We start from the raw sequence: 20,868 nt of genomic DNA, 5'->3' as shown, positions 1-20,868 counted from the left end.
GCCCACATAAACTCCTCTCCAGCTATTAGAATAATTTACAAATCCCTGAAAAGCCATGACGTTTATCACCTTTGCTTCTGTGAATTTTAACGCCTCTTCCTAAAACACGCCCAGTTCTCCCTCTCCCAACCCACCTCCCTCTCAATTCTCCCCCCTCTTTTCATCTACATTACTCTTACTCATCCTTCAAAACCCAGGTCAAATATCATCTGCTCCAGGAAGCCTCTTCAAACACCTTTTCACTCAGCTGTCAGACGTTTATAATCCCAATGCCTCTTGTGTGTGCCTGGCACAGCCCTTATCACGCACAAATTTGTCTGTCTCCTCACCTCGACTGTAAGTCCTTTGAAGACAGGGACAGTATCTCCCTCAACTTTATATTCTAAGTACTAGGACAGTATCTGACACATAGGTAGTTCAAGGACCATTCCTTCAATGACTAATGCATACATGGTGAGAAAGGGAACTGGAGGCGGATCCCCTGGCTCCTCATCAAGTATGGTTCCTCTACTCTACACTGCTCCTCAAGAAAACTTCTCTATTTGCTTAACATTTCAAGATCATTTTGATGCCTCATAGTTTAGTTACCGACTACAGCAAAGATGGTCAAGTACTCTAAGGACCCTATGAAAAGAGGAGGCCTAATAACCCAGAAACCTGTGTCTCACAAGGGCCTGAGGCTTTCTCCAAAAACAGCTCTGGAAAATAGCAGAAGCCTTAATAAACTGGGAAATCAGTCTGAGAGGGTCTACTCTAGGCAGAGTTTTTACCATCTTTAGACCTTTATCATGAGTCCACGATTCTGCCTCCATGTGAGGCATATCTTCTGTATGAGAGGTACTCAATTCACTATATGCAACTTGCAAGCTAAATGATAAATAAAAATATTATATGAATCACTGTTTCCAAACTTCCTGTTTACTACTTCAGTCCATTATTACGCCAATCAACAGGTGATACTTCCACAGCTAACCCAGTATTTTCCTAAGGTCTTTGAGTCTATCTGAACAAACCATCCCAATAATCAATCATAATTTGATCCATGAGTAAATAATTAAAGACAATTTATTCAGAAGCAGGTTTGAGAAACAAATGGGTGAAACAGATGACACCTCCCATTCCTGTGTGTTACACCTTCAGAATTTTACCCTTTACTACGAGTATGGGAATGTCATGTGTGGTGAAATGAAAGAGGAACAAATAATAATTCCATTTTGAGGTGCTTTTATTCTTCAGGATAATTTTCTCTCCTATTCACAAACTCCATCTTGCAAAAATTATACCTTCAACATATTGACAAATTTTGAACAGAAAATATCAAACTAAACAACACCACTGACGTTTTTATTTGTTGATTTGTTTAACGCTCTTCCTACATTTTTTGCCTCACTTCTTGCAGAGACTGGTACAATGGGAAGAGTACTACCCACCTTCAATGATTGAATAAAGCTGAATTTGAATTAAGTTCTACCAATTCTTGGCTATGTAACCCAGAAAAAATGATTTCATGTCCATGAGACATGGTTCTTTATCTGTAAAATAGGACTGATGATAAATACCAGGTGGTTTGTCATGAAGATTAAATAAGATGGTGTATTAATAGCAGTTGACACAGGGCCCGTCTCACAGTAGACAAACTGAATGCTGGCTACAAATAAATGTCTATGGAATTGAAAACAAAGACATTTTTTTAAAAAGAAAAGAAAAGCAAGAAGTAATAAAGAATAGTTAAAAGAGGAAACAGCAATGCAACTACACTCTTCATATATATTCAGTATAATTTATAAGACATACCAAGAATTTAATAATAGCTTTTTGGAGGAAAAAAGAAACATAAATGTACTCATTGACTGTGAGATACACTCTGGTTTCAGAAGTGATAACAAGTAGAAAAACATGCACCTCAGAAGTGAAGAAAAACGGTACACTTAATAAACCTCCAGTATTCAAGGGGCCCACACAGTGGATGGAGAAGTGGTATTCACTTTCCCTTTTCCCAACTACATATAAATATTAAATGAAGGAAAAGATTATCCAAAAACAAGTTATTGTATCAGGTTTCTGGGAAAATGGCAATTCTATTCTCTGTATACATCTTCCCAAATTTTATTCCACACAGCCATGTGCTGAGGTAAAAGACAGCATCAGCCAGGTTTACTGGCAGTTAGAGGGGGCCAGGAATATGTAAGTGGAAGTTGTGGACAGAAATGCCAAGAAAACTTTTTTCCCTCCCCTTCCTTCCCCCTCCTTTCCTCCTTACTGATGCCTGGGATATAGATAAGATAGCTGGAGCTCCAGCAGCCCTTAAGTCATGAGGTATTCACTAAGGATGGCAGAGCAGAGAGAGTGGGAATTGAAAGAAAATAGTCAAGGAAATTACCCTAGAATCTTGAAAAGAAGTAAGGAGGCTAAAGAGAAAAAAGGACAAATGGCAAGGTGCCTTTGGTAAACTTGCATGCATTTAATTCTGCTCAAAAAATTCTACATGTAAAGATATGCCACCACACAGAAAATTCTTAAGATCAAGTAGACATCTGCATTCTATGAAGTAAATACTTAAGAGTTCCTAACTAACACATACAAGCAAAAAGAAAGAAATATTTATTGAGTACTTATACTATTTACTATAAGAATTACTTCACATAATTAAAAATTTAAAGATAGAAATTGTATCATATTTATCCTTTTAAATCCTTAATATTAGTAAGTATCTGGAAAACAAAGTATTCAATACATATTTTAAATAAATGATGGTGTCATGTTAAGCTATTCAAAATTACTGAAAAATTTATTTTTGTTTTTCTTAGCTCTCATTCATTCATACACTTTTAATTATTTTTCTCCTAATATGTTACACCCTGTCAATGGACTAGAACCTTCTTTCATACCTTCTGTTGTTGGAAATACTTCTTCTGCTTCAGTTTTAGTCTCTGCCAGTTTTCCAGTTCTCAGCAATACTTCTGCGAAGCTTTCCACTGGGACATGCTGATAGGTGTCATAGGTTACTTCAGACTAGATAAAAGAAGCAGTTACATCATTGAGTAGGGTGTCTTTTTGTCCATGAAGATATTCTTAGAAAACACAATATGGGATTTTATATCTTCTGGTGACTTGAATTATAACTTCTCACTTACTAAAGCATATTGCTTTATGTGAAACTTTAAATAGATTTTAATCTCATAATATGTGGTAATGTATAAGAAACAAATCACACAAAACCAATGAATAACCTGAGTAAAAACAAAGCCAAAGAAGTACATTTTCAGGAAAACTTTAGTTTTTGTTTATACTAAAATGCCCACAACAACGTGACGATTAAATCTATGTTCTTAGGCACACTGTCCTTACCTCTGCGACAAAGGGATTGGAGATGACAGATTCATAAAAAGGATGACAGCCTTGTTTTTCTAGATCTTCATTGGCTACAGCTCCAATTCGATAAGCACCACCAAATTCTCGCCCCTAAAGAGAACAAAGTGAAGAAGAGTGGATAAAAAGAAAGAGAGCTGAAAAGGCAGGGAGGGAGGGAGGAAGGGAAGAAGGAAGGAAGGAAGAATTGATTTCAGGAGAAACTGATCAATGTGCGTTGTGTGATCTAAAGAGAGACTAAGAGTGACATAGGCACCCTGCAGAGAATGTAAGAATAATAACCACATTCTAAGAAGCACTCCAACCTCATCCTGCTGTGCCTTTTGATTTTCCTGGGCACTCTGACATGAATGAATCAGAAATGCTGATGCAATCACTGTTATACACATGGTGAGTTTTCTATATTATAGTCAGAATAACCTTCCTAAAACATCATTTTGTATACTGCTCACTGGCTCAAAAAACCTTTAGTACCTGTGAACAATGCAAACAGTCAACACTATCAAGCCTAAACTAAGCAGAATAACATTTAAGCTTATCAAATGTTAATTAATGTTAAAGACTAACTCACCGCTCCAACCAAAACAATCTACTTTATGCATCCCACTGGCCTCTACACCTTTCTTCCATTATGAGGGGCCTGTCCATGCTGACCGCCCAGTTAGATTCCACCTCTCCTTCCAGGCCCACCTCAGACCTCACCTGCTGAAACCCTACCAGACAGAAGCAAGATATAACTGTGTCCCTTTCATTATCCCCACCTCCTCCACAACTACAATCCACACAAATGCCTTTAAGACTTGTCATCAGCAATCCTCATTAGTAATACTTTAGTATCTCTAGTATGGTTAATTATGTTGTGCTTTCCTCAGATAGACTGTAAAGCTCCTTATTGGAAGAGCCAAGTAAAAGATATTCACCCATCCCTCCAAAGTTTACTGAGCGCTTACTTTAAGCCAAGCATAGCCCAAGGAAACAATGAAGCTGCTGCTGCAAATGATGATAAAAATTACAACTGATAGTTAATGAAAATTATATACTAGGCACAGTGTTAAATACTTTATCTAAGACATACACCCTCAAAAAGCCCAACATGTGAGACAGAAAAGTAACTGTAATCATGATCCAGTATGATACATGCAATGATAAGAGATGTACAGACTTACCCCGAAGTCAAGCACATAGCACCTCAGTCAATGGTATCTTCATTTACCCAACCGTCTGGGCTATCATCCTTACTTCTCCTCTTTCCTGCATATCCCATACTTAGACCATCAGCAGGTCCACAAAATACATCCCCAAAGCAACCACTTCTCACTTCCTTCGTGGCTACCCTTATCCAAACCACCACCGTCTTTCACCTGGACTACCGGAATAGAGATCTGTCTTTTTGCTACACTACAGCCAGCTTTCTAGACAGCAGTGAAATGGTCTCTTAAAAGTAAAGGTGGATCACACATTGCATTGCCTAAATTTTCCAACAGCTTTCCATCTTACTCAGAATAAAACCTGTGGTCCCTACCATAGTCCATACGAGGCTTTATATAGTTGACCTCTTTGCCACCTCTCTGATCTCATCTCCTATCATTCTTCCCATTGTTCACTCAGCGCATACTACATTGGCCTCCTTTGTGTTCTACAAAGATGTCAAGCACATTCCCTCAAGAAGGGCTTTGCACTTGTTCTACTGGGCTCAATCAGGTTTCTGCTCAGTGATTCCTCTTCTGAGAAACCTACCTTCCCTATCTAAATCAGAACTTCACTCCCTCAGTTATCATGAGGATTCCCTTACCTTGCTTAACTTATCTTCACAGTACTCCTTACCACCTGCCACTACATTATTACATAAATATTTTATTTGTTGGTTTCTTTGTCTCTCCTACTACAATATAGGTTCCAGAGGAGAAGGGAATTAGACAGAAGTGTTTCCTAACTCTATTCCCAGTGATTAGCACAGTATTTGACCCATAGAAAATGCCTGTAAGTATTGGCAGAATGAATGAAGGAATGAGAGAAATACCCGGTATTTGGGGTGAACTTATAAGAAAGCACGTGCTTCTTTTTCACCTCCATTTTCCAATGTGAGACTAAAGGATCACAGTTTGGGAATTGAAGGCAGTAGGGAAATGATGGGTTAAAACATCACAGAACGCACACTCAATTGCTCCGCTGCTTGTCCTGACCTCTACTTCCAAAGTGGCTGAAAGAAATCTGTTAAACTGTTCTCTTTACCTACTAAAGACTGAATGTGTCCCCCAACCAAAATCCATATGTTGAAACCCTAAGCCCAATGCGACGGTAGTAAGAAGAAGGGCCTTTGGTAGGTGATTAGGTCCTGAGGGCAGAGCCCTCATGAATGGAATCAACTCCCTTATAAAAGAGACTCCGGAGAGCTCCCTCACCCCTTCCCTCATGTGAAGACAGTGAGAAGATGGCGTCGATGAACCAGGAAGCAGGTTCTCACCAGACACTAAATCTGCCAGCGCTTTGGTCTTGGACTTCCCAGCCTCCAGAACTGAGAGAGATAAATGTCTGTTGCTTAAGCCATCAAATCTATGGTATGTTTGTTATAGCAGCCTAAAAGAACTAAGACAGCCCCCAAGATAGTGCCTAGCACTTTTTCTCAACTACTGGCCTGTAGAAACACAGCAAAAGAGAGTAAGCATTGATAAAATTATTTTTCTTTTCATCCCACTAAACTTTAATTCTGACATATAAGCCAGACCATACCTGAATCTATATCAGTGTCTTTTGCAACTACTCTACGGGACTATATTACATTCTATAAAATAAATTACTCATTCTCTATCTGATGGGAAGCCTAGATTTCTTAACAACTGAAGAGCAGTGCTAATGAGTTGATAAAAACTACACAACTGATTTTATTTTATTTTATTTTTAAAGATTGGCACCTGAGCTAACAACTGTTATCAATCTTTTTTTTTTTTTCTGCTTTATCTCCCCAACCCCCACCCTGTACATAGTTGTATATCTAGGTTGCAGTTGTGGGACATGGGACACCACCTCAACGTGGCCTAACGAGCAGTGCCATGTCCGGGCTCAGGATCCGAACCCTGGGCCGCCACAGCGGAGCATGCGAACTTAACTACTAGGCCACGGAGCCGGCCCCCTACATAACTGATTTTAAAAAGAAAGACGCTTGCTTACTTGCAGGGGTCGAAGGTAAGTTAAAGACTTCTTCCACCACTGCCCGTCACTGACAGCCTGCAGCACAGCCTTGGTGGTCGTCGTGGTGTTGGAAAGCACTTTCATGGTGGCAGCTGTGGTCCAGTGCAATAGGTCAGCTGAGTTGCTGCCTGGAACGCTTACTTCATCCTGTGTTAAAAAACAAAATGGCAAGAGCAAAAATGTGCATTGTCACAAGAACAGGGAGCGACAATGGGACTACTGAAAATTATTAGACATGAAGATAGATAAAAAATCCATCTTTGCGAGTAACAAAAGAATGTGAAACAAAGCACTGTTGGCATACTGTATCTCCTTGAACCATTTACAAAAGAAAATTTGGTAAAGGAAAAAACGTCACAGTACATTAGTCAAATAATCCCTTTCAGAAACATTTATAAAGCCAATAATGGGTTCCTTATTTTTTTATCAATCTAATATCCTACCAATGAAATACTCATGTTCATTTCTTTGACAGGACACTTTAAAGTATTTATTATTTAGATTAAAGAAATAAATAATCCATTTGAACAATACTACTGCGACCCAGACAGAGGCAGAGATTCAGATGATACACCTTTAAATGCTGAAAGCCATTTTGTTTCATCTAAACAAGTGAATGATTAATAGTGTTTAAAAGGTTTATAACATGGAACCTCCTGCCAATCCTGAAGCAATCAGCCAAAACTCTAACTCTCCATTTACCAACCTGAGAGAGTCCATGTGGAGAAAAATGCCAATACATTAGCATTCTTTTAAATAAAAATGACAGCGACCACATCTGCTTTTGATCAAAGAAAAATATTATTTGTTCTACAAAAATAAAGTTCTTGGTTTAGTGTCTATCTACTTCTACTTATTTTTTCTAAAGTATCCCAGTTAAATGAAAGAAAAATTAAGGCCTAGTCTTCCGATTTCAATAGCTCTCTTGCCACTCATAGAAGGATAGCTTATTTAGGCTATTTAGGTCTACAGCACATCATTCACTAATATGTTATTCAAGAAAGAAAAAATGCCAAATCATGTACTCACTCAGAGATTACCAAGACATCACCACACAACAAATACTTAAAGGCACTGTTTTAGACCAACCTGATAGTTGCCGTACATGGTAGGTAGAATTACGAGCCCTCAAAGATGCCCACATCCTAATCCCTGGAACCTGAAAATATGTTACATTACATGGCAAAGGGGCTTTGCAGATGTGATTAAGGACACAGAGCTTGAGGTGAGGAGATTATCTTGAATTATCCGAGTGAGACTAACCTAATCACGTGAGCCTTTAAAGCAGAGACTCTTTCCCAGCCAGGGTCAGAGAAAGAGGGTCAGGGAGACACAACAGGGGAAGAAGCCAGAGAGATCTGAGGCCTGAGGGGACTCAACCCATCGTTGCTGGCTTTGAGGATGGAGGAAGGAGACCACAAGCCAAAGAATGCAGGAAGCATCTAGAAGCTGAGAACAGCCTTCAGCTGACAGGCAGCAAGGCAAGGGGGACTCCAGTCCTACCACCACAAGGAATTAAATTCCGTCAACAACATGAATGAGCATGGAAACAGACTCTCTTCTAGGACCTCCAAAAAGAACACCGACCGGTCAGCCCCTTGGTTTTGGCCATGTGAGGCTCTGAGTAGAGACGCACCCGAGCCTGCCAGACTTCTGTCCTATGGAGATTATCAAATAATCAATTTGCACTGTTTTAAGCTGCTAAATTTGTGGTAATATGTTATAGCAGCAACAGAAAATGAATACTTCATGTTAGGATGCTTGATAATTTCTAGAAAATCATTCTAAATTGTATTCTGACTTCTAAAGGGCAATGTATTTAAGCTATATTAACCAAAGCTTACAACTTGCCCAGTTTGGTGTTGGTTAAGGTTTCTCATAAGATTTTCTAAACTATGCTTTTACATGAAAAAAAAAGTTTGTGTCCCAACATTAGAAGAAATGATAATCATGTGACACAAAGGAGGTGTTTGCTAACTCTACGGTGGCAATGCTATTGCAATATAAATGTATCAAATCAATATGTTGTACACCTTAAACTTATACAATTAATATGTGAAATAGGTCTCCATTAAAAAAATTGTTTCCTATGGGCTTTATGGACATTGAGAAAAGTATAAACTATCAATGCAATATTATGTATTATAACTTAATTATGAAAACAACATAGAAAAAACAGAAGACAGGCTAATTAAAAAAATCATGTTAAACTGCTTGTGTATTTATAAAGGCAACCATGCTAAAAATAATTGTTTGGAGTTTAGGTGCCAATAAAAAACAGCACCTCTCCTGGGTTTCAGACTGTGGCAGATACTGCAGCTTGGTTCACTCAACTCCATTCTGACCCCCTTACAGACTGTCTAGAAGTGGAAAAGCTCAAGACTACATTTCCCAGACTCCCTATAGCTGGCTTTGCACACGTGACCTAGTTTTCTTCAAACAGGTGTAGCCACTGCATGGAATTTGGGAGGCAGAACTATATTAGAGACCATACTTGTGTTATTTCTGTGACTTCTACTGGCAGGCAGTAAACTTAACTTTTTTTCATTCTTTTTTTTTATAGTCCTAGTTGCTTTTTTGCTGCAGTGGTAATATAAGCCCCAGTGCCCAGACCCCAGTTTCATGGGGTTAAAGGACATGTATGAAGCACCATTTTGCTGGCTGGTATCTTGGCAGAATCAGCGTGGCATTGGAGCCAAGTGATAAGGAGTAGCTTTCTGATTTCCCAGCTGCGTATGGCAGACTGCAGCTCCCTTAGCAGGCAAGTTCTGCAACACTGTTCTAGTAGTTACTCTTACAAATTAACACCCAAAGCCTGCTCCTCCAGTCCTTTCAATGATTTTGTAAGACCCCAATTCTCCATAAAAAATCTCCTTCTGCTTAGAATAGCTAGAATGTTTTCTGTTACCCTACAACTGAAACTTGATTTATTTTTAAAAAATAATAAAGAATGTGAGCAGAAATCAGAAAAATCAGCATTATCATCTTTATTCTGGAGTGAAGAACATGGCTTCAATCTACAGTCATACTGAAGCTGCAATCTTTATGCAAATCTCTATCTTAGAGCAAAGTTTCCAAGGAGGAGCTGAGTCTACAGAGCAGACACATCTAACCGAAATCACCAGATCAGCCCAGTAGCGGGAAACTGAGCGGAACGAACTTCCAGAACTGCCTCAAACCTGTGCTGTCCAACACAGTAGCCACCAGTCATGTGGGGCAACAGCACACTTGAAACGTCACTATTCCAAACTGAGATGTGCTGCAAATGTAAAACACACTGGATTTTAAAGGCTTAGTACCAAAACAAATAAATAAAACAGCCCACACGTGTTAACCTCAAGGAACACAGGCTAGAGCAGAATGCACCCTTTCTACTGATAGGCATAACCAAGAGGCCATCTAGGGGCCTTACATTCTCAGTTCTTTCTCTCAATTTCAGCAATCAGGAACGTTATGCACCCTCTCCTCTGTGGGTACAGTTTGATGCATTTTAACACACCCAGGGAACCAGCACTAAGACTAAGAAACATACCATCACCAGAATCCAAGATATCTGTCTTGCGCTCACTTCCAGCCACCACCACCGCTGAGATAAACACTATCCTGACTTCTAGAAGCATAAATTTATTTTGCCTATTTTTATATTTTATATAAATGGAATTATGTTCTCTTTTGTGTATGATTTCTTTTACTCAACATAAATTTATTCATATTCTTGCAAGTAGTTATTGTCTAACTCATTAGTGTAACGCTATTACACTGCTAATGTAAAAGTACTACGTTGTGTGACTATATCAGAACTTATTTATCCTTTCTTCTATTGATGAGCATTTGGGTACTCTTCAATTTGGAGCTAATACCAATAGAGCTGCTCTGAACATGCTAGTAATTATCTTTTGGTGAAGACATGCGTTTCTGGGTATACACCCAGAAGTGGAATTACTAAGACACAGAGTATGCATAGGTCCAGACTTAGTAAATAGTGCCAAACATTTTCTAAAATGGTTATACCAATTTATATTCTAACCAGCAACTACAAGAGTTCTAGTTGCTCCACATCCATGCCAACACATGGTATTACACGTCTTTCTCCTTTTAGCAGTACTAGTGAGTATGTCATGGTACCTCTTTCTCATTTTAATTTGCATCTCTCCAGTGACTAATGAAGTTGTGTACCTTTTCATGTATTTGTTGGCCATTTGAGTATCCTCTTTTGTGACGTGTCTGTTCAAATCTTTTTCCCATTCTTCTGTTAGTTACCTGTCTTCCTTATTCATTTGTAGGAATTCTTCATATATTCTGGATGCACACCGCTTACTAGATATATAGATTGTGAAAATTTTCTACTACTCTACAGATTATCTTTTCATTGTCTTAATGGTGTCTTTTGATTAACAGAAGTTCTGAATTTTAAATTAGTCCAAGATATCTGTTTTTTCATTTTATGATTAGTATCTTTTCTATTATATTTAGGAAGTCTTTGCCTACTCCAAGGTCATAAGGATGTTCCATATTTTCCTTGACATGTAATATTTTTGTTGTAAGTAAAATCCTGTTAAGACAGTGTAATACCCCTCTCCTATGCACTCATAGCATTATATGCACACTCTTAATGCACTTGCCAGAATATAGTGATATTATGATTTTGTTTGTCTCTTTGTCTTCTCAACTAGACAGGAGCTTTTCAAGGGCAACGACTATATTTATTCATTGCTATATCCTCAGAGCATGTGAAACTCCCTAATGTGTAATTTGTATCTGTAGATATGTGTAAGCAGTCTAGTTTTACTGCACTATTTAAATATTTGAAGATATACTTTCTGAAGCCTAATATGATGTGCCTACAGTGGCTAAATGTTATTCAAATAAGATTTCATGTCACATTTTCCATTCCTGTTCATCTTTAGAATCTTCTTAATTGAGAGGGCGTACTGAATGATTTGAATGTCATCAACTAATCCAAGTATAGAACTAAAAATATAAACATGGTAAGAAATACGGCACTTAAACAGAACACAACTTCAGTCAGAGGAAAACTGAAAGATAGCAAAAAACACAAGCTACATAACAATTACTTCACTTCATCAAATGAACCTAAACTTTCTTGCTGTTCATATGGATGGGCTAACTCAAGATAACAAATTTAAAACATATGAAACTTAAAAGTTTGTTTCAGGAGATAAATGAAATCCACACGCTCAGAAATGGATGTGATAAAAGGATTTTCTGTAAGACATCCCCCTAATGAGAATTACAAAAGAGAAAGTAAAATAAAAGGCTCATTTGAACCACAGAAGAAGCATTTAATTTGGAGGCAGTCTACCAAGATTATAGTGTAACCAGAGTCATTAAAGAGAAAAATAGTTTTCTTTCAACTATATGTAATAGGGGAAGAAAAAAAAGGTTAGGCAAAATTTACTCCTGAGATGATTTCTGTTGGCATTTTTTAAATTCATAGACGCACAGTGTTAATTAATTTAGAGTATATAACAGCAGAAATAGATTAATCCCCAAAACCAAATCAACAACTCCCAGCATAAAATTTAACATGAAATCTCATTAACGTCAAGTGTGCTTCACAGCTCAAAGGTTAACTTACTAAGCACTAATAATATTTTTCAAATCCTACAAGAGACATCATTACCAAACAGGGTCACAAGAACACAGATAGTTCCACATGTCAAGCTTGGCTTACAGAAAGGATTCTTGTTGATCAACTACTAAAATGAATAATCTGTTTAGGAACTGCTTTCTCTAGTGTCTGATAATATAAACGTTAATTCCTGGGAAACCTGTTTATCTACTGTAAACTGAGCTGGTGGTACACACAAACTAGGTAAGGATTACAAACGGCTCAAACCGAGCTCAACCACTATCCTTTCTCCTCCAACAATCTTTAGGTAATCCAAAGTACTTCCCTGCACCTGACCCTTATTGATAGCCAATTTCATCCTGAACTCAAAATATTAAGAATGCAATCTTTATTACCAGTGATGCCACATTTAGAAGTATCCGTGACAAGAAGCAATACAAAAATACCCCATGGAATAAACCACTCTAAAGTCAGACTCTACTTCATTCAGTTCATCTGCTAATTAACAGGCCAGGCTACAATTCAGATGCTCTTACCTTTGGGAGTCATGGACCTCTATACATTTCTGATGAAAGCTATAAGTCCTTTCCTCAGAAAAGTGAAGGCACATGCATGTATACACACATGAACAGACAAAGTCATAAACAGACACACAGAGACACCAAATATGCCACACTATTTCAGGAGTTTTAGGGACTAACCCCTTCTTGGCTCTCCTACCAATCCAGGACCCAGATTAAGAGATCTATAGTTATGAAAAACAGAGACATATGCAGTACATTTTTATTTTCTTTTTCCACGTCCAATTGTTTAATCAGCACTTACACAAAGTTATGGAGAATAAATCATAAGAAAACAGGAAACTATCTATCCCGGAAGCCCATTTCTACCATTTTATCCCAGAGCAATACTAGCATGAGCATGCAAAGATGTGTACATGTGTACATGTGAACTGCTCAGTGCCGTTCAACCTAAAATAGAGGAAAACTTGGCACAATTTAAATGTCTAAAAACAAAGGAAAGATAAATAAACCATGGTACACGCTTCCAATGACCACCACCCATCACCACATATATGGTGTATATGTAACAACGGGGGCAGACATCCATGACACAGAACGTTACATGAATAAAGCAAGCTTCAAAATAATATATGCAGTATGAATTCATTTTAGCTTAAAAACAAAATAATAATCCTCCAGGAGACAAAGGAGAGCTGTACAGAAAATCTGTCTACACTTAGAAAAACTGTGGAAGGATATATGTAAAGGTAAAAATGTTCACCTCTGAGCAAGGGGATTCATGGAATGAGTGGAGAGAAAGAACTGAGAGGGAAGAAAGAGAACTTATATATTAACATATTATTGATACAATTATTTTTATATCTGAAAAAGGCAGAAAGGCCAAAGTTAAGAATAAATATCCATGTATCTTTTATCAAAAGTTAACAAACAGTAACATTTTATCATAAACATTTCACATTTTGGGGCTGGCCCGTTGGCATAGTCATTGGGTTTGCATGCTCCGCTTCAGCGGCCTGGGGTTTGCTGATTTGGATCCCAGGCGAGGACCTAGCACTGCTCGTCAAGCCATGCTGTGGCAGCATCCTATATAAAGTAGAGTAAGACTGGCACAGATGTTAGCTCTGTGACAATCTTCCTCAAGCAAAAAGCAGAAGAATGGCAACAGATGTTAGCTCAGGGCCAATCTTCCCCACAAAAAATAAATAAATAAAATAAATGCCTCATATCTCCTTTTTTTTTACTTCCAAGAAATAAAGTATGCCAGATAATGTTGATTATCTGAACTCCTATCTGCCCTCAAATGGATTGTTAAAATAAAAGTCTGCACTATTTTTGTAATTAAAGAAAATACTATAAATTCCAGTCAAGATGAAGCTATGAATTCATCTTTCAAAATGCTCACTGTGCTCCAAAATACTGAGAATAATAGAAAAAAGAGTCAAAGACACTCAAGGTCAATAAAGTTCAACATTTTTGGGCTCAAAAGTCAGATGCTGGCAATGGCTGCCAGATGCTCCATTCCAGAGAACCTTGAATCCAAAGGATCCCCTGTAAGAAGGAAACATTGGCCAGACTTACTGCCTGGGGCTACGTATTTTTATAAAGCTGTAGGCCTAGGGAGGCAGAGAACAAAGACAGGGCCCAAAGGAATTGGGCCAAATCCCTCACTGGTTCCATGTGTGTATTTCTCACATCCTCAACATTATCAGTGGGAAGGAGTCCCACGTGAAAAGTTACTATAGGATGTGGTTTTGGACTGAAGCACCACGGGGTTAGATGGAGGCAAACCACAAAACTACAGAATCCTTAGATAGGGGCTGGGGAAATAAAAATTAAACTGAATGAAATGGCTTGAACGAAAATTCCAAAAGACGTTACCAAAAGCAATAATTGTAAGAAAAATCCACTTCAGATGAAATTATTTCATTTAAAACTTCAAAATATTAAGTTGTCTTTCTGCATACTAAATATGAGATTTAAAATCCTTTACAAAAGAACAAGCTATCACATAAAAGAAAACAAAACAAATATGATCCTATTGAGTTAATTTTGGGTATGAGGTAAAGCTCTAAATTCTTCTGTTTGAATGAGGATATTCCTCAAGCCTATACTTACCTCGTACAAAAAGTAGCTGCTTCTTATTACTTATTTATCAATAAATATATAAACAAAACTCTTAGAAAAAAGCATAGGAGTGAGTCTTCACAACCTTGAGTCAGGCACAGATATCTGAGATACAACACCAAAAGCACAAGCAATAAAAGAAAATATTAGTGAACTGGACTTCAGCAACATTAAAAACTTTTGAACTTCAAAAGCCACCATGAAGAAAGTAAAAAGTCAAGTCACACACTGAGAGAAAAACATTTTCAAATCAGACATATGATAAAGGACTTGTATTCAGAGGTTAAAAAAAAAAAAACTCTTACAGCTCAATAAGAAGAAGACAAATAACACAGTTAAAAAATGAGTAAAGTATTTGTAGCCATTTCACCAAAGAAAGTACAGAAATGACCAATAAGCACATGAAAAGATGCTTATTATAAGTTATTTGGAAAATGCATACCAAAACAATAATGAGACACCACACACATCCATAAGAATGGCTTTAATCAAAAAGCCAGTCAATAACAAGTATTAGCAAGCACGTGAAGAAAATGGAACCTTAAACCTTCCTGGTGGGAAAGTAAAATGGTGCAGCCACTTTGGAAAACAATTTGGCAGTTTCTTCAAACACACACACATACGCCATACAATGCAGCAGTTCCATTCCTTTGTACCTACACGAGAAATCAAAACATATTTCCATACAAAGACTTGTACACCAATGTTCATGGCAACGTTATTCATGATAGATAAAAAGTAGAAACAACCCAAATGTCCATCAACTGGTGAACAGAAAAAGAAAGGGTTATTCACGATATTGAAATACAATTGCCATTTTGCTCACTTTTATCTCAATATTTCTAAATGATCCTTTTATAAATTCGAAAAAGCTTTATGTTTAGCCCATGGCCAAGTTCTAAACATTAATTAGTCCAGTTGTATAAATCTGTAGCCCCTTAAAATGTTTATAACAAGATTTCCCACAGAGAAAATGATTTTTTAATGGGAACCTTGTATATAATCCATTTCCAACTCTAATTAGATTCATCTGGGGAAAACACCATCGGCTAAGTGATATAACTAATACTAGCTAAACAAAATGTTAATATACTCTAAGTGGTGGAATACTGTTATATCTAAAAACCATAATAAGTAACATTAATAAGAAACTGGAAAACTTTAATTTCGGTAGTTATTCACAAATTACGCATTTTGTTCTATTTATAAACAAGTATCTTGTTCACAGGGACAACAGCCAATATCGTCAAACTTGTAGGCTCCACTTGTACTAATGCAAATGCTACTGCACAGCAATTACATCTTTACTTTGCTTGGAAATATAAATAAAAATCATTATTTTCACAACTGAGTAATGAAAGTCTTGAGCATTAAGCAGATTACACATACAGTCAGCTCTCATTTATGAGTTATAATTTAATGTGGTTATTATATCTACTGTTAATGTGTAACACACGGCATCTCACAGCTAAGCACTATATTTTAGTCTAACAATAGTAGCTATAGCATTCTGAAATGTGCTTCGTGAATCAAGGCCGTAATGCGCTCGCTGAGGGTCTGGATTAGCACTTCATGAGATCTAGATCTATTACAACTTGCTTAAAGAGGACAAAGGAAGACAGGAAAGCTTTTAAGGAGCTTAAAAAAAAAAGGGAGAAAAAAAGACAATCATTTTGGAAGAATTCCTTTTCCTCGCTAAGTGGAACATGTAAAGGACTGCCGGTGGCTTCCATTTACTAAAGAGACTCTAATGGAGCAATATACGCCCACTGTGGTAACACAGCATGTCCTACTCCACAGAAGCCACCAAGGGGCCAGGTCAACACTTCCTAACTCATTATAGAAACAGAAAATAGGAAACCCGAAAGTCACAGAAGGCTTTTCATGGATTTTTATAAAGAAGGATGGAGATTCGGAATAAGCTTATGGAGCTGAACTCAGCAGACACCCTCTGTAATTTTATACTGAACAAAGAAATGATACACCCTTACACTGGCCAACACATAACAGGACCTCAATAGCCACTACAGCACACACATATGATTTAAACGGAAATGCCTTGTATTTTTAGGCTAAAATTTACTTTCTAATTCATTTTTACCACAGACTAATCTTTATGCAGTGAGAGTTTCCCACTGAGATTTATCAAACATTTACAAGGCATTCACTATGTGACAAGCCCTCTATTGAGGGAGTACAAAGATAAACGACATACTTCCAGTTACCACACATTGCCACACCACACCACACGAGTGCTGACACAATGATGTGACAACACTCGGGAGACAGAGGAGGAGGAGCAATGAGGACTCAAGGAAAACCTGGCAAAGAAAATGATACTAGATAGGATCAAGGGGTAAGAAAGATAACCTGGGCACAAGACAAGAAGGGCAGCATAGGCAGAAAGAAAACTCTAACTAAATAACACCAGAGGGGTGAGAGAGCCTACTCAGAGACCGGTGCTAAGTTCAGCGTGACTGGAACACAGCACATGTTTGGAAGGCATGAAAAGAAATGAGGCTGGAGAGACAGACAGAGTGAGAGATGCAGCTGGACAAGTTGGGAAGGATCAGAGGCTCAAAATATACAAAACTTGGAATAAAGAAGATCTCATGAAAAGCAGGTCTTTATTTAACTGGACCTTGAAAGATGGTAAAATTTGCCAACTCTTCCTAAGACTATACAGAACATTTAGTAACCACTGGCCAATATAAGAATTCTGAATCCCATGGAGAAAACACCACCGAATTTAACTTGCTTTCACATCCAGTGAGGGAAAATCAAATAACAACTTATCAGCACAACTACAAGTCAAAACCAGCCAAAGGACAAAACGTATCCACGCCACTCCAGGCCCCTGGGAAATGCTGTGGATTCCACGCAGAGGGAGTGCAACAAGAAGGCCCACTGTCTGCAGTGCTGATGGCAGAACACAATCCTCCATGAGTATCTGATCTCCCAGAACTGTTACGCCCAATCTGGCAGCCAGTAGCGTCATGTGGCTACTAAAATTTTAACTTAATTAAAATTAAACAAAACTTAAAATTTCACTCCTTAGTTGTACTACCCAGATTTCAAGTACTCAATGGCTAGATGTGATTAGTGGCTACCATACTGGTCAGTGGAGCTAGAGAACACTTTCCTCACCAGAAAATACTATTGGTCAGTGCTGTCCTGGAGTCACCATTGCAGGAGGGATGGAGAAAACTCCTTAAGGGCGAAAAGTCACATCACAAACTTCTTTGAGACTCTCAGATCACTTAGCACTGAACTGGGAATACATGTGTATACTCAATATGTTTGTCAAATTGAATTTTTATGTAAAAGAAAGAGTTATGGAAATGGAGTAGTTGTACATACTCCACTATAGGCAAAAGCTAAATAATCTTTGCTCTAGTTTCATCAAGAGATTCCACAACAAATGCCTTGTATCAGAGCTGTAAAAGTAACTATACAGTGCGCAACTACAGATGAGTTTGGTAAGATGGATACAGCCAATTTAAAAACAAAAAAACAAAAAAAAAAGATTAGGTGTAGCTCGTTTATCACAACAGACGTCTTCCAAAATAGTTACTAGAAAAATGAATGACATCTTACACTTTGAAAGTGAAGCTTATTATTTAAAGGAATCCTTCGGAAATCAATCTATAAAGAGGATTATCCTCTCTTAATGTATCTAGTTAGAATATCAGAAATAGCTACTTTCTTCGACCTAAAGAAATACCAATTCTATCTTGCTAGAAATAGTCGTGAAAAGTTACATTCCATGGAGTAAAAGCACTGACCAACAGAACAAAGGTGTCAGTGGGTATATACTTTCTCGTTTCTCTTCCAGGAGGAATCATAGTACCTCAAAACAGAGGATCTCTCCTGAGGTATTTCCATCTTCATTAGTAATCAGAAAGATGCAAATCAAAATCACAATTACTTATCATTAAACACTTAAGAGAACAGGTAAAATTTAGAAAACTATCACTGCCAAGGTGCTGGCCTGGAGTAAATGGCAATCCCAAACACTGCTGTTGAGAGAGCAATTGGTTAAACCTCTTGGGAAGATCATTTGAGCCTATCAACAGAGGTTGAAGGTACACATAACTGATAACGTACACTTCCAGAGCTAGGTGGGTAGACACCAGAAAGAAAAGTTTGCACATGTGCACCAGAGACATCTGCAAAATGATGACATTGCATTGTTTTTAGTAGCCAAAATTGAAAACAAACCAATGTCAATCAATATTAGAATGGATAAACAGTAAGATATGTGTATCGCAATTAATTTCTAGACAGCAATAACAATGAATAAACTACAACACATATAATAGCATGGATGAATCTCACAAACATAATATTGAGTGTAACTATTTCTATAAATCACAAAAATAGGTAAAATTAAACTATCACATTGGGAGGGGCATGATAGGTTTTAAAATTATTTAAAACAAGAACAAACAACACAAGCATCTAGTTATTAGCATTAGTCAGGATCTCTGTAAGGAGAGATAAGAGTTAGAAATTAAATTGGGAGAGAGTGTGGGCTGACTTGTGGAAGGCTGGTCATGTACTACTTCTTTATCCATGTGGTGGTTTCATGGGTGATTTTTCTTTTGTGTATTTTCTATAGGAATGTTATATTTTACACACAAAAAAAACTTAGAAGAAAATGTCTCTACACACACACACACACACACACAACCCCTCTCGTACTCAAGGTTAGGTGACTCCATTTCATTCCACTCACAACCACCGTTCAAACTCCTCCCTCCCTCTCCTCCTAACTTACCTCTTGTGGCGCTTTACTAGTCAATAGTGAAGCACTGACACCCTCCCCTCCTTCTGGATGGATTTGGAAATTCACTTTTTGATAAAGAATCTGAAAAAAAAGAACATATTATAAAGGAATTGTGTTCTTAAATTTGCCTCTCCTCACAATCTAGGCTTGAAATTTAAAAAGTACTCTTTTGAGGAAAAAATTGCTATGAATATTTCTTAGTAACAAGCTTACTTCAGGACTTCATGAACAGTTTCACAAGGACACAACAGTTTCAGAAGAGGGAATCAACTGTGAAAAACTTCATATACAACGTAATGAATGACTATGAGATGAAAATATGAATTTCAAAAGCTCTTCATACATTTAAGTGTTTGAAACAAGAGTAGATCTATCCCGTGAATTTTATGAAATTTAGCATTCCCTAACCAAAGCCCACTCCCCTGCCATTTCCAAAGGACTCTAAAGGGATAACGCCACCAATGGTTTTAACTCATATGGTTTCAAATATATTTCACATGACCACTCTTTGTATGTTTTATTCCTGACAATGCTGACTTTCCCCATTATGTTCAATAATTTATTTCCTAATATTACTTTCTGTTTTTCTCACACCTGCTTTGTACCCTTTCCTCCTGTCATAAAGCCAACAACACTGTTTCATATCCTAATATCTTCAAGTCCCTTTTCACACGAGTGACAAGCTATTTTCCTTCCATAAAATAAAATTCTCAGAAAATCTTAAAAAATGACCACAAATCTCAGACCCACACACCCAACAAAATATACTTCATACAATTCAGGATTTACTTTATTGGGAGCACTTACCTCTGTCTGCAGAGAGCTGCTAGCTGCCAAAAGAAGTTCGATGCTGCTAGGAGGGCAATGTGTCAAAGCAAAAGCCATGAGTTCTTGACGAATGGCCAAGTCGTGATACCCTTCTGATTGTCCTAACTGGCTACAAACATCCCAACTTTTCGAATAACCTGCAAAATTGGCAAGAAAAAACAAACTGAGTTTCACGAGAAGAAATATCTTCCACCTAAGATGAGAAATGCAGTGGCTTTCTGCTTAGGTCTTGTGTTACCAAAGCAGAATTGGTCATCAGTGATGCATATTACTATGTAAGTGAAATACACAAGGATCTAAAGTAGAAAAGAGAGATCAGGTGGGTTTATTATGCAGAAAGTTCAGCACTACTCCAGACAAGTTCATCTGATAAACTCTCTTAAATTTTAGATTACTTGACAATGAGTACAAATAATCTACTGAGCTTTGATTTCAGTAAAAAGCTAGATATC

The 20,868-nt window shown here is 37.6% G+C and overlaps 1 protein-coding gene across 3 annotated transcripts in view; it reads right to left on the bottom strand.

The window, feature by feature from the left end:
- NBAS (NBAS subunit of NRZ tethering complex) overlaps positions 1-20,868 on the bottom strand; it is a 335,592-nt gene that overhangs the window by 131,699 nt on the left and 183,025 nt on the right. For all 3 annotated transcript variants that reach the window (XM_014848079.3, XM_070512577.1, XM_070512578.1), the window contains exons 34-38: positions 20,396-20,553; positions 19,580-19,669; positions 6,538-6,705; positions 3,349-3,462; positions 2,889-3,012 (exon numbers count right to left, since the gene is read on the bottom strand). In XM_014848079.3, the coding sequence (XP_014703565.2) occupies positions 2,889-3,012; positions 3,349-3,462; positions 6,538-6,705; positions 19,580-19,669; positions 20,396-20,553 (654 nt within the window). The remainder of the gene's footprint in view (positions 1-2,888; positions 3,013-3,348; positions 3,463-6,537; positions 6,706-19,579; positions 19,670-20,395; positions 20,554-20,868) is intronic.

Source organism: Equus asinus, chromosome 6 (genome assembly GCF_041296235.1).
Source record: "Equus asinus isolate D_3611 breed Donkey chromosome 6, EquAss-T2T_v2, whole genome shotgun sequence".
NCBI lineage: Eukaryota > Metazoa > Chordata > Mammalia > Perissodactyla > Equidae > Equus > Equus asinus.
The sequence above is the reverse complement of the archived record's forward strand: the minus strand, read 5'-3'. Positions and strand labels throughout refer to the sequence as shown.